General features: G+C 44.5%; 1 protein-coding gene across 1 annotated transcript in view; it reads right to left on the minus strand.

The window, feature by feature from the left end:
* Window positions 1–479: 479 nt before the first annotated feature.
* Window positions 480–13,732, minus strand: part of WWC1 (WW and C2 domain containing 1) — a 66,763-nt gene continuing 53,510 nt past the window's right edge. Inside the window, 12 exon segments of the mRNA XM_039559585.1 lie at window positions 480–1,224; window positions 1,721–1,842; window positions 2,548–2,778; window positions 3,621–3,713; window positions 5,124–5,288; window positions 5,934–6,081; window positions 6,849–6,949; window positions 7,484–7,636; window positions 8,401–8,593; window positions 9,329–9,415; window positions 10,324–10,404; window positions 12,135–12,243. Coding sequence (XP_039415519.1) covers window positions 1,158–1,224; window positions 1,721–1,842; window positions 2,548–2,778; window positions 3,621–3,713; window positions 5,124–5,288; window positions 5,934–6,081; window positions 6,849–6,949; window positions 7,484–7,636; window positions 8,401–8,593; window positions 9,329–9,415; window positions 10,324–10,404; window positions 12,135–12,243 — 1,550 coding nt within the window. The 3' untranslated portion in view covers window positions 480–1,157.

Here is a 13,732-nt window from a genome sequence, read left to right on the forward strand (position 1 = left end):
GGAACGTGTCCTGTCCCCAGCAGGTGGGTACAAAATGGGCAGGGAACGTTCAGGCAGGGAGGAAAACCAGCAAGTGACAGGATCCAGGGAGCGGCTGGAGCTGTGCCAGGGCAGGGTTAGGTTGGATATCAGGGGAAGGTTCTTCCCCCAGAGGGTGCTGGGCACTGCCCAGGCTCCCCAGGGAATGGGCACGGCCCCGAGGCTGCCAGAGCTCCAGGAGCGCTTGGACACGGCTCCCAGGGATGCAGAGGGTGGGATTGTTGGGGTGTGTGTGCAGGGACAGGGGCTGGACTGAATGGTCCTTGTGGGTCTTTTCCAGCTCAGGATATTCCATGATTGTATGAAATGTGGCAATTACAGCATCTCATGTGACAAGAAATGTGAAAAGCTCTATGCTTCTAGCTGGTGACAGAGAAGAACCCCAGTTTAGGTGCCAGGGGATGAGAAGAGTCACACAAGACAAAAAGCAAGAAGGCAGCTTTGTCCAGAAAGGTCACTTTATTGGAAAAACCTAAAATGGACTTTAAACCTGCAGCCCTCCTCCCACAGCAGTGGTTTCAACGGGCTCCCCACATTACCTTAACAGACCCATTACAGACATGAGCTGCAGTACAAATGTTAAAAGTGCAAGTATTCTGAACTTCACACCTACTTTTAGGACCTGGCAGGAAACACAAACGCTTCACAGCTCACAGAGAATTCATTCACAGCACTTGGGAGTCCCAGCTGGCTCCCAGCATTCCCCACAGGGTACAAAATACATCACTCAAAGGAGAGTCCAATGCAGAACATCATAGAAGGTAGGGGTGAGGTTCCTTCAAATTTATTTTATTGCAGTAAAACCTCTAAAAGGTAGAGCTGTACAAAAAGTCTAAACAGCATTATTTAAGAATAACAGCACCTTACGCTGCATTTGTTCTTATTTAAAATTCTATTTCCCAAAAATACATTCCTAAATATACAAACTATACAATCTTGTCACTTTAATGCTGGTTTCTGTGATGATATAACTTTAACCTAAAAATCTTCAAAACATCCACATACTGACAAAAGCTCTAATATACAAATGCCTTGGTACCTTTGTAATACCACATAAATAACTTCAAAACCCAATCTGCATTTGTAGAATTGTCCAGAAAGCAAATACTTTATGGTGATCACACATCATCTGCAGAGAGTGTTGGGATGTTTATTCTTGGCCGTGTGAAAAATGCCATTTTCTCTCTGAAAAAAGATTATCAGTTGTTAATGCAACAGAAATCCTGCCAGAAATGCCCATCATCCACATGAGAATTTATCCCACCAGCTGTCCCCACAAGGAGCAGATGTACATCCTCTTACAACCTGCACCTTTTATTTACTTATCAGACATGAGTTAAAACCTACAACACTGACCTTACCAAAAGCCATTTCAGAAAGGCTCGGGGCTTTTTCCTTCCCGGGTCTGTTACTTAGGGAAGCAAAGAGCTGCTTCTGTGCTAAAGAATTTGTTGCCAGGTGGGGAATGATTTGGAGAATGGTGGTTGCTTTGATCATGTGCAGTGCTGCAACCAATTTCCCTGACTCAGCCCTTACACTTCAATATGAAAATACAGAATTTCTTGTTTAAGCAGAACAGTTAACTACTTCTGCAGAGATTAGTCTTCCTCATCAGCATCTCAGTCATCAACAGAAAAATCACAGTAGCAGTCAATTTCTCCTCCCCTTTACCTGTAATTACCTGAATGACTGTACTTCCAGAGGCTCTTTCCGACTCTGTCCTCGCAGCCTGTGGACATCCTTGGCAGCAGCTCTCATCATTTTATCAGCCTTGAGCTCACATTTGTGTTCTGGATTTTGCACCTAAATGAATAATGGAGAAGCATTGTTTATGTTTCCAGGAGGAATTCTCTTACCCTAACTGATCTCCAAACACAGCAGTATTTCAGCTGCAGGTCTGAAGGGTTTGGAAACTGTTGACCCTGGAAGTCACAAGCCACAGAAGCTGAACTGAAGCTTGTCAACTAACCATTCTAATGGAGAGAGCTTTTTGTAAGGTCTCCTTCCAGCCCGTGGTAAGAACAATGGCTTCTGTCAGTACTCTTTCTATCTTCTTGATAGATCTTTCAAGGCAGAAGAACAGCACACGCAAGAACACAGCACCCCAAAGAGCACCTCACACCAGCTCCCTCCTCGGTCTGTGCCTGGTGCCAGCAGAGGTGCCTGACAAATCCCAGAAGCTGAGAAGGAGCCCTGTACATGGGGGAGGGTGTGATACAGAGTAAGGTAAGTGCCAACCAGCACACACCACACCTCCTGCAGACTGAGGGGACACACTTGGCAGAACAGATGGCATTTGTGACATCTCGTATTTGCACCTCTGCTAGGGTAGCAAATCCCTGTGCTGGTGAATGCAAGGGCTCAGGACTAACAGCTTGATGGAGCCATGGCAGACAAGACTGACTAACAGTGCTGAGGCTTCATTTACTGACTGTCTAAAGTCCCCCGTTTCCAAAATCCCATTCACTCCAACAAGTGGAATGAAACCCCAAGGCAGGTATTACTCACTCGTTTCTCCACAAGCCTCAGCAGCAGTCGAAACCTCTCATCGTCCTTCACCCACTGCGGCAACTCTTTTTCACCCTGACTTTGAGCTTGTTCCAGCTGTTCCTTCAGTTCCCTCAGCACTGAGATCTCCTGAACCAGCTGGTCGTGCCAGGTTTTTGAAGCCTGCAGGTCCAGCTCCAGGTCCAGGGAGGTGCGGATCAGGCGCTCTGTGCCGAAGGACTTGACTGAAGGCTGGAAAAGAAGGGGTGTATGAACACACTGAGGAGAACTTCCCAACCACTCCACCCAGACAGTGCCGAACACATCATGAGACCCATCCTTCCAAAGCTTCTCTTCACAAACCATCTCTACTGATCCTGCTTTCAAGTCTGTCTCGAGACAGATACCACGAACTCAAGGAAGTCTTACAGCTAAGTGTTTTGATTTCTGTGCTTCCACCCAAGTTCTTCCTTGGCAGCTTCTCCAAATCAAACAAGTCTTGCTTGCACACCTTCCTCCTAAGTTTAGTGTCTCATCTTCAGATGAATCCACAGTTTTGAAGAAACACCTGTGATTGCTTTTTGCAGTAACATATTGCCTTCTGCTAGTTTTGAACACCAGCTGTCCCAAGAAAACCATCTCCTTAGGAGTTCAGTGTCGGTATCCTGGGGGAATTTTAGTGACTGCCATCACAACGGGCACAGGGGTTTATTGTGTGCCATGGCATCACTACAATGGGGTCACCTGAGCATCTGAGACACTGTTCTCCTCATCTTCTTTTCCATCTCAAATTTATTATAAATACTTAAGAATCTCACAACAATAAACACAGCAAAACTGTTCGTGCTACTTCTCTGACAAGATGGAAATACCAGGAACCAACTTCCTCAATTAATTGTTTTAAATGAGTTCCAACTTAAACGTTCCTGTCATAATCTGGTATTTCAAAGAATCCTTGAGAGACTTCTCGCACACAAAGAAAAGGTTGTGAACGAAAGCACGTGGCAACTGATTTGTTTGCAAACTTTTCCTTTAAAATAGTTTTCTGCTTTTTGCAAGTGTCTGTGTTAGAGGAAAAAAAGTGATGTTGTTACCCGTTTCACTCTGACACTTCGTCTCTCCATCGCATTCCGAACGAAAGGGGGCTTTTTGGATAGTGTGGAACTGTCACTATCACTGCGATTCAGCTGAAAAGCAAGGTGAAAACCACAAATTTGTCATGAAAGAAATACAAGCAGTGCACACACACAATGAGCCAGAGCAGAGGTTGTTGTAAGCAGAACTATGAAGTTTTGTGAAAGGCAGACAGCTGTCACCCCAGTCTGAGTACAGAACATGCACTTGGGACAGCCAGATCCTGCCACAAGCCTTGAACTCTGTCCCTTTTTGGGAATAGGCTGTGAGCAAAGAGAGACACCAAGTTAGGCTATGATGTGGGACTCTACCCCACTGCTCTTCTCCTGTGCAAGTAACTAGGCTGGGCAAAACAGCCCAGAAAAATAAGCTGTAAGTAGCAATAATAATAATAATAATAATAATAATCTTATTACTCTTTCCTAGCATATGTAAAACATGGGACTATTTTATTAGAGATTTCTGTTTTCTCTAATCTGCATTTTTCTATAACCTGTACTTTAATCTAGTGATGGAAGAGGCAGGTTTACCTGAAAGCTCTCGCCCGGGGTTTATCAGCTGAAGAGCTGCCATGTTACACACAGCCTGCCTTGTTTTGTGGTTGTCTGTAGACCCTTACAAAGAGCTCAGCTCAAGCAGGGTTTAATTCCCTTCTCATGTCCCTTCTCAAAGCTGGGGGAGGAGGGGAACAGGCACTGGGATCTGTGTGTACTGGGACATGGCACCTGTACCACCCAAGGCCACTGCTGCAGAGTGAGTAGGGTTTGTTCCTCTGGGAGCACCTGCCTCTGAACCAGGGAGAACCTACACAGCAAATCTGGCTCAGCTGTAGTAAGAGTTTGCCCACTTGGGACAGGTCATGTGTGGTAAAAGACAGTGCTTGCTTGTTTGCCAATTCCACTTAAAAGATGAGATATTTATAGTTTATTCTGACCCTCAATTCAGGAAATAATTGTGAACAAACATTTCAAAGCAGGGGAAGTGACATCTTATTCAACACATGGCCTGTTCAGTTACCTTCAGACAAAGCACACTGGTGACTTTCAGGTTTCCACAGGTTTTTTTCTGCTATTATCAAATACTTACCTTTCCATTTCTATCAAGGTTTTATGTTCACCTCATCTAAAGTCAGGTGGACAGAGCTAACTGAGTTAGCACAGAACACTTCAAGCAGCAGGAACTGTTTAATATGCAGGGTATTCATCACTGTCTTACAGCAGCCCTTCCAGGTCAGTTTGGGCATCTCAACAAGCTGCATGTACCACAAATATACATGCACATACAGATCTGATAAATTTGTGTTTAATACTGTTAAGTTCTAAGGGAAGATACTGTCCAGGAGGTGAGGACAGAGCAACTTCTGAAGTCAGAGGTGGAGAGAAGCAAGCACTGTTTGGTTTCTGTGAGAAATTCAGACTGAGTGAAAACAAGCACTTACAAGCTCAGGGTTTCATTTTCCTTACCCGACACACGTACTGACTCTGCGGTCCTGGGGAAAATGTTTTTGAGCGGATGATGGTGCTACCCCTGACAAACTGAGTTTGGGGTGGATTTGCTGCTCTTTTGTCTTTTGGACGAACTACAGTCGAGGACTGTGCAAGGCTCTCTGTGTTGGTCTCTTTATCCACCTGAAAGACACACAGTGCAGTGTAAACGCCAGCTTTCCATGTGCCCAGGACACACCCCCAGGGCTGTCTAACACGTGTCTAACCTGTGCCACATGTGCACTTGTTACATTCAAACCCAGACACTGTTTAGCCCTTCTCGTGCAGGGTGTCCTGGCACATTGCTCCTGGAGCTCTGCTGCATCCACTGATGGCTGTACAACACAATTGATTCCAATGGGCTTTGCCTGTGGATCACACATCACTGTGACCTGGCAATCCCACAGAAAGCAGTTATGATTTTAAAGACCATTACCTTATTCATTGTGCATCTGCAGCAAAGATCCAAATCGATGTACAGAGAGCTGTGTACAACACACCCCTGTTTGACTACAGCTACATTCAAAATTAAACAAGGCCAAAACCACTGTCACAATGAAAAGAGTTTTCATGAGCAGCAAAAAGAAGGCATGAAACAGTGCTGTACTAACTGTGGGACAAAATGGTCACATAGAGTTATTTGCAAAGATTTCAGGTAGATAAACATTTAATCATCAATGGTGAACTTTCAAGTAACTGCTGTAGCCTTGCTCAGCTCAGTAACAACCCAGTCAGCTGAGCAATGGGAAGCTTAACACATCTTTCTGTTCCAAAGGCCCTTGACTGTACCTTCACTGCTATCTCTGTGTGCAGCTGGGAATTCAGACTTTCTTCTGTTTCCCACAGCAATTTTCCAGCACAGAATTCTTCCTCCTCCTCTGCTTCATTTTCACTGATCTCATCCTGTTCTTCCAGGTCAGGAACCTCTTCATCTTGCCTGAAAGGAACAGCTTTGTTATTGAACTGGCCTGTTGTACACAATACTGTGGTGCTGGAGCAGGAGGTACCTCCTGTAAGCTGCTGGACAGAAACACGTCCCCAAGGCAGCCAGGTGTACCTGGCAGGTCCTGTAGCCACTAAGATTACACAAACAACAGGCTTAGAAAAGAGAGAAGCTGCACCAGAAAACCACATTACTGCCAAAAACTTCATCCTGATCTGGCTTCAAAAGAAGCATGATGAGGGTTCATCCATGTGGTGTGAGCTTAAGGCAAGTGCATCTTGAGGGGAGCTCTCAGGATGCCATTAATCTTAGTTAATAAGTGGTACTGGACAAAACTGAAGCATTGTTTTAACACTCTTTTCAGCTCCTTTGAACTCACAGCAGGCCTCTCCATCAATCCCATTGGTCAGGCTTGCTTTCTGTTTCAAATGTTGGACTTCTTTAAGGAAATCTGAATCTGAACCATATAAAGAACAGCCACAGTAAAATTCAAGCAAAGCCTTGCACCACAGAGTGGAGTTTTCAGGACATCCATAGAAGACTGTACAAATAACAAAATTAACATGGTGCTACTGACAATTTTCAACATTTATCAGCTTTGTTCTCATTTTCTAATAAGCACAACCTCCAGAACAGAAGAAACAAGATTTTTCACCAAAACAGAGAAAGAAGCAGCCTCCCACAGCTCAGTATCATCTGCTCTTTCCTCAGCACACAAATGCTCTGATTACTCCACAACAAGATGGTGGGATGCAACCTACCAGCTCTCTCCACTAGTTAAAGTGCTTCTGCTTTCCTCCAGTTTCTTCTCCACAGCTTCCAGTTCAACAGCTGTCTGCTCTAAGAGTGCTGAGACAGAGTCCTGAGGAGATCAAGAGGCTTCTTGTGAAGAAATGACTCTGACAGACTGCAGTGCCCAGCCTCTGTGGTGAGAACAGCCCCAGAGCAGCCCCAGCCCTGCTGCACACACGAGCTCAGTGCAGCCCCGTGAGCACAGCTGGCCCAGCTCCCCCAGCATGTGCAGGTGTGCAGCTCCAGGCTGAGCACCTTCTGTGCCCTGCATCTGCAAACTCTATCTTGACTTGCCCAGCAAGTTCATGGCAGCAATGGGAACTGCCTGGTGGGCAGAAAAGGCTGGAGCTCACACATCACTTATACCACACCACATACCACCACATCCTCAGCTTCCTGAGCAGCAGATTTCAGTAAGTATTTAGCCCAGGACAAGGGCATATCTGCAATCAACATGTTAATTATTTTGCTTCACTTAACGACATGTTCAAGCAGTAAATATAAACACACCAGCCTTCACTACTCCTCTATTCTAACAGCCACACAAACCCTCTTGCTAGTTCTGTTTAGAAGAGATTTGTTCAGTTTAAGCAGTTGTTCTTACTGTTTTTTCAGTGCAGGGTACTTCAGAGTGGCTGTTTCCTTGTTTACTTTTCCTGTTTTGCTTCTGCTGATATTTATAACTAAGGAGGTTATACCAACGGGTTGATTTCTCTCCGGATCTACATATTTCAGCAAGGCTAATTTGTGCTCCACCCTGTTGAGAGCAAAAACACAGTTTTAGTGTAATACTAAAATGAACAACTACCACAGCAGTCAGAAGAAATCAGAGTGAAAATCAAGTGTTTGATTTTGGCAAATTTGACAAAAAGAAAAATTGCCTGTTTATCCCATTTCAACACCACTAGTAATGCTTTATGTTAATTATTTTTAGCATTGCCAAGGGCTTCCAATCTAAGTAGCAAGTGTTCCACTACAGTGTGCAAGAATCCAGAAGTATGAACAGTGCTACTGCAGCAGGGAGAAATCACAGCCAGAGCTTCAAAGAAAAAGAGAAAGGACAGGAGAGGATGACTCCCTTTCAAGAAATTTGCAAGGCTGACAAAAATCACTGCCCAAATCCAGATGTTTTAGTTTTGTATATCCCATTTCTCTTTATCTGCTTTGTCATTTTTTACTGCATTACATTTAGTACACAACCAGACCAAAGGAATTGGTTCTCAATTACAACACCATAAATGTTTCCAAAAGGAAAAAAAACTAGTTAAGAGTTTGACATCAAATCATGAAGGAGAAATAGCTGTGGTCTGACAAGGTAGCTCTGTTACAAAACATTTATCTCATAATTGTTTTTCCTGATGAAAATTGTCATTGCAAAGAATGCTGTGGGGGAGAGACCATATGGCTGAAGATTATCAGGAAGGCTTTCACAGAAATTGCCGTACCTCAAGAGTGTAACATCGTGTTTAATTAAAAAGAGGAAACAAACACAAAGTTATTAAAATAGAGCTGGATACTCACCAAACATTCTTCAAGGTGAGACTTATCTACAGTGCAAACATCGACTCTTAAAGTCTTCTGGCGTAAAGCCGGGTAGGAGATGGAAACCCAAAATACTTCATTGTACACAAGATTGTCTGAAGCTTCCACCGGCCTCGTGCGGAACAGGCAGCTCGTGCTCTCCGAGCAGGGCAGGACAGCCACACGAATGTTCCTGTGGGAACAGCACTGCGCTCAGGACTGCCCTACAGGGGTGCAGCTCCCCCCACAAATCCCTCAGTGAAAGTCATCCTAAGCACTGTGGACACTGCTGTCCTTTCCTATTCTTTGGAGTAGCAGTCAACTGAGAAAAAAGGAACATCTCGTCACAGCATCAGAGATGTGAAGTGGCACGAGTTGCCACAGACATCATCCTTCTGAATCTTGTAATCAGACATCATGGGATCCTGTTTTACATGGTTGTTTACATCTGTGCAACCTGTCACACTGCCCATACCCTTCTGTAGGTAGGAACAGCAAACATGAATCAAATTTTTGTCAGCTTATTCAGCACACAGCTGAATTTAAAGACTTTGTGCTTGGAATGCGTCTAGCAGTAGCTGCACATTTTGTCACCCCTGTGCAGGTGTCCAAGGAGTTCTGCAGCAGGACAAACTCCCCCTCCACTTGATGGAGGTGCTCGAGGCACTGCTACAATTAAGAACCTCACCAGACAGTGCTAATTCCAGGCAAGTCTTTCCTGAGCAAATACAGACTTTTGAGGAAGAAACTGCACCTCACTTCAGTTTACGGGTTTATGAGTTTATAAGTGTCACCACAGAAAGTATAGAAACATTTCAGGAAGGGTAGATTTTTAAGAGTGTGAAAAATCATAAGCCAATCTCACTTTCATTCTCACTGGGACCCAACACAAATATATATATCAAGTGTGTTTATTTCACCCACTTACACTTTTTGATCTTGTTGTAACAGCAGTGCTGGAACATTACTCAGCTGGATGACCAGTATTGCAAATTGTTTATTTTTGTCATCATATCTGAATTGGAAAGACAAAGAAAAGCATTATTATTAGAGAAGTCTGCCTTGGACTCCGTGGATGAGTATTTCACTTGTTTCATTAACACAAACGATACTAAAAATTTACAAACAAGAAAACACCATAATGGGACCATGACTTGCCCATAGCTTAAAACAAAACCAGTCTTATATTACATGAAGTATTGCTACCAGAACACCCAGAATATGGAACAGTCCAGAATATCCAGACCGTAAGAATTCAGATACAGTGGACTGTAGGTTTGACCTAACACACACTGCTTTTCCTGGGGTCTAGTTAAATTGCTACAGTGTAGCCACAATTTTTTGAGAGACCTTAATGGCTGCAATATAGAAAAGTTACAAGTGAAAATACTTGCAGTACAACAGTGAGGATGTTGTGAGTAACCCTTTACTTTGAATGGCCATGACAAACGAGTTTTGTAGGATTTCGTTTTCGCAAATCCCACATAACTTCCAAAAAGTCATTTAAGGAGGATGCCTCTGTGGCTGCCTTCCTACACCTGACCCACTACTGTGGGATCCACGTGAGGTCAGGGATTGTGACTGCCACTTATTCTCAGCATTTTCCCCACCCAAGCTGCACTCTTAAGGATTCTGCAATCCAGACAAAGGCTTTCTCTGGCCCAGCACTGCCAGTGCTCCCATTGCTGGTTAGCACCCTCACACCACAGTATCACCAGTTGATTTCCACTGACATGAAAGAGGGCAACTGGGCCAAGAACCTCCTGGAGTCAAGTGTAACTCTTAATTACACTAAAACAGGGCATTAGTTAATTAATACTAATAGGACAGGATAAGAAAACAGCACAGAAAGCACTATCTTTTAAATACCATATATCATTCTTTCTATTGGAAGGCAAATCCAGTAAAATATGTTGCACATACCTCATTGCAATTTGCACTTTGGCTGTTCCAACTGCTTCTGTATCATCACTGTCAAACACCATCACTTCTGACACACATGGTCTGAAAGGAATCAATGACAATTAAGGATTTGATTTGCCTCTTATTGAAGTGTTTGTATTTAGGTGATACAAGATCTTTCCCTTCCAGTCAGGGGTTGTGTATATAGCTTGTGTAAAATTAGCAGCTAAAAGAAAGCCCATTTGAGAAATAAGTGCAATCAGCCTTAGAGGTATGTATTACAGTGCTTATCAGCAGAAAGTCATATGTCTTCCCTCTTCACTGCCAAAAAAAAAAAAAAGCTACACAAAAGCCTGCAAAAATAAAGCAGTGGGGGATTTTTAAAGGGTTCCCTTGACTGGTTTTCAGTAAAAACGGCTGACTGCCCAGCAAGAGAAATACGACTTAACAACTGCAATCCTGTCCTGCATCATGACAGCAAAAATTCTCAACTTTTATTAGATTTAAGTAATTCCTTTGTTTCTTTAAGAAATCAAACTTTCTTAAGCACATTCAAAGTGACAGAGTACACTGACTGGCCTTGCTAGAAACAGCTATTCTGCATCATTTCCCTCCCAATGTATTCCTCCTCCCAAGTTTTATGCACTCAAAGTCCCCAAAACTACATTCATTGTCTAATTGACTCAAGAGGCTATGCTGTAGCACATGAAAACAGGATTAGCATTCTTCTCTTCTAAGTGTTTTCCATATTACTGCTTAGCACTCTCTTGCATTTCATTACATCTCAGCTGCAGAGGGTGGCTCATCCCACTCTCACCACTTGGACAGGCACCAAAACGGCACTGTGGGCACCACAGGGGTTGGTAAGCTGATAACCCAAGCAACACTAACGTCAGACCTGTGAGTGTGCATGGGATGCCTTCTGTGAGTGCCCCACTCCCCTCTCCACAGAGCTCACTACCCCACTGAGGGGACACAGGGGCCCTGGGCACCCAACTGTCTGACTGCTTGAGCCCAGGAGCTCTAACTTACAGAAGCATTGCACTCCCTTATCAAAGTCAATTGTGCTGTAAACATAAAAATCACCCATTTACCTAGAGAATTAATAAAGGTAACTAATGAATGGGAGGAATCTGAGATGAGCCGTTTGTCACCTCTACAGTTGTGTTTTGCAACTAACAACCCTACAATTCACCTCAACATTAATAAAAACAGTAGGAGAACCCATGTTAGTGGTAGCCAAACCAGGTATCAATAAGATCAGTACCTTCCAGTGAACTTTCTGACAAAGCCCCCACAGACAATCCAGAAAGCCAGCAAGAGCAGTGACTCCCAGCAGTGGAGTCCTTAGTGGAGAAGTCCTGCGGGAATCACATCCTGCTCTTGCTCCAAGCACTTGGGAACTGCATCACACAGCACGTGCGCATCCATCAGGCAGTTCAAAGTGCTTCTGCTCTCTTCCTTAAACATCCCAAAGTCCTCTCATGCTGGCTGAGGGCGGTCACTGACTGAGAGGAGGGCAGCTTTACACCTGCCAGATGGCTCTGCTCCTCCCACCAAGGCAGCAGCCACAGCTTACCAGCACCTTCACAAACAGGCCAGCTGTTCAAACAGCTCTCTGTGAGCTTGCTCCCAGCTACTTCTATTATGCATCAGTCATTCTGATAATCAAATTCAACCTGCTCATAGTTTTTTCAGAAGTATTAAGAAACCTGAGATTGAGAACTTTAGCCACTGATTTACAAAAAAAGGTCATAACCAGCAGTATTCCAGCTGACTTTTGTGCAAAGCTGAGTCATTGGTTTTATCCTGGAGAGAGATCTGATGCCTACCTTTGTACAGACGCCTCGTACACCCCACTATCTCCAGCAACAGATTCATCAGACACTGCAGCTGACACACCTGCCACCTTCAGTGCCGTCCCTCCAGCTGTATTTATACCTATCAGAAAAGCACAGAGGAAAACCAAAAGCAGGTGTTAATGAAAACAAAATGTCTGGATAAGCAGCAGCTTTTATTCTTATCCTCCCCTTGAATTGCATTTTTTTCCCCACCCAGGTATTGTTAAGCAACTGCACATTTCTGAAGACAGAGAGGACCCAGGTAGGGCAGGCTGAGCTCAAAGGTGGCCATGAAGTGAGGGAATATGCCCAACTGCCCTGGAGAACAAAAAGTCCTGGGAAAACGGGAGGAACAGTCTGTGTGGTGGAGGTGAGAGAGGGTTTCATTGCACATTCAATGCCCATTTAATCCCTGGGCCCTGCAGCAGTGTGAAGGCTGAGGACACACGGATTGTGCTGAGTGTGTTACAGCTGCCTGCCCAACACCTCCCTGGGCACAGGCAGGCAATGCCAGGAAAGACTTCCACATCCCTGGAAAGGCAGGGAGGCACCCATGACATGATGGGCAACATTCAGAAGCAGCAGGACTTCGAAACTCTAGCAAACTTTTAAATACGAGCCAATAAACCAGCTCTGACTGCAAGGCACCCTTAGGCAGGTAGCAGTTGTTCTGCTCCCAGCCACCCAGAGAGCAGTGGCAGGGCAAGCACTGCTGACCAAGCTCTGGCCAGGTATGGATCATGCAGAGCTGCATATCCCACCTGGAGAGCTTATACCAAGTTTAGCTTCAGGAGTGGAATAGCAAAAAAACCACCACTGGCCTACCCCTAAACCCAAAAGGTTTGTGTACACAGGACAAAAGGTAGGTCCAGAAGGACCTGGTTAACTAGCTGAACATGGAGAGAAGGAGAGGTTATAGGATTTAAAAGAGCAGTCATACACAGGAATACAGGGAAAAAGAGACACGGAAGAGAAACCAAAGAAGGTAAAGCAAGGAATTTGGCACAGAGGTGTTCTCTCACATAAATTTCTTGTGCTGCAAAACAGGGAAAGATTCTCCCTGGAAACCTGCAAATTCTGCCATCTTTCCACTTGAGCATTTCAGTGGAGAGGAGCTGCAGCCAAGAATCTGGAGAACTCCATCTAACTCCATCTGCCAACGTGGCTAACGAATGCTGGGCTGTACCCAGCTCTTGGCTCTCCACCTCTGTCAGGGATGTGGGAGACCTGCTCCAAGAGTGAGGAGGTGCCATGTGTCACCCTGGGAGCAGCTGGAACCCCATAGCAGCACAGCAACACACTCCTCTCCAAGGGGCTTTTGATTTTCAGAAGAGGCCCTTCTTTCCCATAGACTTAGAAAAGCACATGCCCCCCAACCAATATATGATTTCCAGTGCATATTTTCTTTATTACAAAGCAAGTTTGGGCCTTGGTTGGTTTTCTGGGGTTTGAGTTTGTTTTTTTCAGATTTTTTTGGTGTTGCTTTCTTCACAGTCTCACAAAACCACTTACAGAATTAAAACCAGCTTTGAATAAACTGGTGGAAAAGTGTGCAAGGGTTATGGAATACCATAAGGACTTGGGAGGAC

This window comes from Corvus cornix, chromosome 13 (assembly GCF_000738735.6).
Source record: "Corvus cornix cornix isolate S_Up_H32 chromosome 13, ASM73873v5, whole genome shotgun sequence".
In the NCBI taxonomy this organism is placed as follows: Eukaryota; Metazoa; Chordata; class Aves; order Passeriformes; family Corvidae; genus Corvus; species Corvus cornix.